At 30.1% G+C, this 3,775-nt stretch overlaps 1 protein-coding gene across 1 annotated transcript; it reads right to left on the reverse strand.

The window, feature by feature from the left end:
• Positions 1-1,236: 1,236 nt before the first annotated feature.
• On the reverse strand, positions 1,237-2,776 carry LOC132031510 (acyltransferase Pun1-like). Its single transcript, XM_059421505.1, has one exon. The coding sequence runs from the start codon at positions 2,708-2,710 to the stop codon at positions 1,367-1,369; it is 1,344 nt and encodes a 447-aa protein (XP_059277488.1). The 5' UTR covers positions 2,711-2,776; the 3' UTR covers positions 1,237-1,366.
• Between the last annotated feature and the right edge of the window lie 999 nt (positions 2,777-3,775).

The raw sequence follows: 3,775 nt of genomic DNA on the forward strand, positions 1-3,775 counted from the left end.
CAATTATTATATTATGTGTTTTCATTGTTATTAAATGGTCGTAATAATTTATCAATTAATCCAATGTTGAGAGAGAGATATTGAATGGATTACCCATATAAACGAAGATTGAGAAATTGGTAATTTAGCATGTTAATCCAAGCTTATGAGAAATCAAAAGTTCTTTTTTTTTTTTTTTTTTTTTTTAAGTGTTTATTTTAGAAATTGAGGTGTTTGACTAAGATTTTAGGGAAAAAATAAATGCTTTTGAATAATAAATATTTTTCAGAAACTAAATTATGCGCAAACATATAGCAAGTCAGAATTCATGAACTACACTGCAATTTTCATTCTTGGCTCATTTTTGAGACTATCAATATTTCAACTATCTTTGAATTAACTTTGATAGTATCATTGATAAATTCAAACAATATTATTATAAAATTAATACAATTTTAAATAATAAAATATTTGAGTAATATAATAAAAGATTAGAAATAAATAGAGAAGTTCAAAAATAAGTAAATCTTTGTTTATATACATTATATTAAAACAGAGGGAAGTGGACAAGCAACAATTTAATACAAAGTCGCATGTCACTGAAAATATTAAATAATGGTCAAAGCCCCTATAACGACCCAGAATATGAGATGAAAACATCATTTGGATTGTTATTAGCAAAGTTATATTATGAATAAAATCACGCAACAGAAATCATAACAAATAATGTTACAAATAAAAATTTTGAACAATACAAGAATTTCAAGCAACCAAATAAAATTATTAAAATATAAATTATATCAATATATCTTCTATATATTATGAAAAGGAAAGTAATCTATGAAAATATAAGTCAAATAGCAAAATTACTTGATAATGTAATGATACCAAGTAAGAAAGTTTAATACTTATACCGATCAACGGTATAAAAAGGAAAAAAAGCGAAAAACTTTAAATGTAGAATTATAGAGAAATAAGAGTTAAGTAAATATATAAGAAATTTCAGCAAAAAAAAATACGTAGTTAATATTCACGATCTAATAAGTGAAGGGGACATTTTTTGGATTATTTCTAATATGTTCAGCATTTTTTTTTAACCCTTTTTCGTTTAAATATATATGTAGCCCTTTGACCAGATGTCTGTTAGATGACAATCTTGGACAGGAATAATCTGAATTTGAAAAACGAAGTTTAACCAATCACTAATCCCAAGGGATCATTATTTTAATTTACCGTGAGACAGAATTGGAGTTCATATGAAATTACAAAAGGAACTTGATTAACTTCAAATTATTCTTTTGTTTGAAGGCTAACAAAGTAGTTTATCACCAACAAACAACACACAAAATTAAAATATTGCAACCAAATGAAAAACATTCAAGAAAGCCTAAAACTTAAAATAAGTCTTGATATCTTGATCGGATTCAAAGAAGCTCATGTAACTCTCCTTAAGATCAACCTGCACACAGACACCGTTACCACACTCTGCATCATATAACCAACAAGTTTGCATATGCCTTGATCCAAAATGCATCAAACAAGGTTTTCCCCAACCAAAATCAGCTCCTAATATAGGAAACCTGCACAAACTCGAAGTTGTAAAATTGTCAACTTCATCACTACCTCCCCATTCTTGATCTAGAAAACTTTCGTTGTATAATTCACCAACTGCAGTGACTATCTCATCTGGTGATTCTTTGTTCAAAAGTTCAATAGTTTTCTGCACTGTTTCCCTTATTAATGTCACCAAGTTACGTAGCTCCATATTCTTGTTCTGCTGATCAGGTACAAATATTACAGGTGCCTCAACTACAAGATTACCAAAACACTTTGTGATTTCAGGTAACGAAATCTTGCTTCGTAAGTTGATTGGGACTCCCATCAACGAACGTCTTAATTTTCCGTTCTTCACTTGTGAAGAACTCATTAAACCCCTCCATAAAATGGCTGTAATCATCTCAACTCTTGTAGGTTTGAAACTAAAAGCTCCCATTTCTTCTCGTAGTTTTGATATGTTAGCTTCATCGATATATAATCTCTTCGCAACTAGTTTGCTCTCTGCACGTGTTTCTCCAGCAATACGAGGTAGTAGAAGTTTAGATAAATCTCTTGTAGGAAAAACTTCACCTAAATTAAAGCTCAAGAAATCGATATCCTGTGCTTTAATTCCAAGTCTACACACTTCAGACCACTCGTACAAAAAGGAGAGACTCGAGTATCCATCCATTGCAATGTGGGCATGGCTCATTGACAAAGCAATACCACCACATTCAAATTTAGTTACTTGAATAATAACAAGAGGGGTAATAGCCAAATTATCTTCATTAACATCCCAAGTATCATGTGGCCAACAAAGTACTGCAGCATTAACATCCTTATGTGCTTGTTCAAGAAAATCATCGAGCTTACTATTGACATTTGCCTTTACAAGTTTAACACCTTGATCAAGGCAATTAATGGAGCAAAAATCATCTGTAAATCTACCAGCTATAGGGTAAACATGAGTTAACACTCTAGAAAGGGATTCTTCAAGCTGTTCATGATTAAGAGTAGTGGAGTTTTTGTTGTTGTTTGGTGGATAAAAAAGAACAAGAGGCAAATGAACATCTCCAGCTATTTGATCAAAGAAAGATAACTTGTAATTTTGTAAGTGTTTTGGTGTTGGTGAAGATGGTGTTATGAACTTTGTGGACAAGACTTCAACTTGCAGAGGAACAGATTCAGAACCCATTTTTAATTACAAGATAGAAAAGAGAGACTAAATGGTAATGTGATGGAAGGGTTGTTGCAAACAAATGAAGAGTTCACGCCTTCTTAAAGAAAAATTCCTAGGAAGCGAGGGGGTGGGGTGATAAATTAATGGGTTACCAAAAACGTTTTAATCAATTTTTTTTTTAAAAAAATGAGCCCGTTACCAAAAACGTTTTAATCCATTTTCTTAAAAAAAAAAAAAAAAAAAAAAGAGCCGTTAACAAATTTCCTTTTTATTTGTTCAATTAACAAATCAAGAAAAATTTATTATTTTTCTTTATTAATATCCTTATCATAAGGTATTAGCAGGCAAATTTTAATTTTCAAAACATAATTAATAAGGGAAATTTAATAAATTAAAACCTTAATTAATACTCTTTCCATTTCAATTTGTTAGTCTTAGTTTGACTTGATATAAAATTTTAAAAAGTAAAAAAGATTTTTAAATTTTGTAGTCTTAAACTAAAAATACGTATAATATACCAAAATGAACTTTAGTCTCATAACACCTGTTTGGCTATGAGAAATTTTCACTTTTTTTCCGGAATTTTTTTTCACTTAAAAAAATAAATAAAAAAATTAGCATTTGGCCATGAAAATTTCAAATATAACTTGAAGTTGTCATGACCCAATTTAGCTAAGTCGTGTCGGCACTTACCTTTCTCACCTTGGTAAGCGAACCCTCAACCCAACGATAATAAAAACATAAATAAATAACTAAATAAGCGGAAGAGAATAAATCACGTAAGTTTGACGATAATAATATAAATCAAGTGCGGAAATAAGAAAATACACCCAGAGTCTGATCTAATCCATACAAGAGCATCTAGATCGAAATATACAAGTCTGGAAATATAAATATACATCAAGCACTACTAGAAAAGTGCAAATTACATGGGGATTTTTATTGGGATTATATATGAAAATTCGCAGGTAACTTAGTTTCCTGCGGATTTTCCTACCAAAAAAAAATCCGAAGAAAAAACCTTCGTGGGTAATTATTACCTGGGGATTTTGATTCTATAGGTAAGTTTCTTGCGGATTT

This window comes from Lycium ferocissimum, chromosome 9, assembly GCF_029784015.1.
Source record: "Lycium ferocissimum isolate CSIRO_LF1 chromosome 9, AGI_CSIRO_Lferr_CH_V1, whole genome shotgun sequence".
Lineage (NCBI taxonomy): Eukaryota > Viridiplantae > Streptophyta > Magnoliopsida > Solanales > Solanaceae > Lycium > Lycium ferocissimum.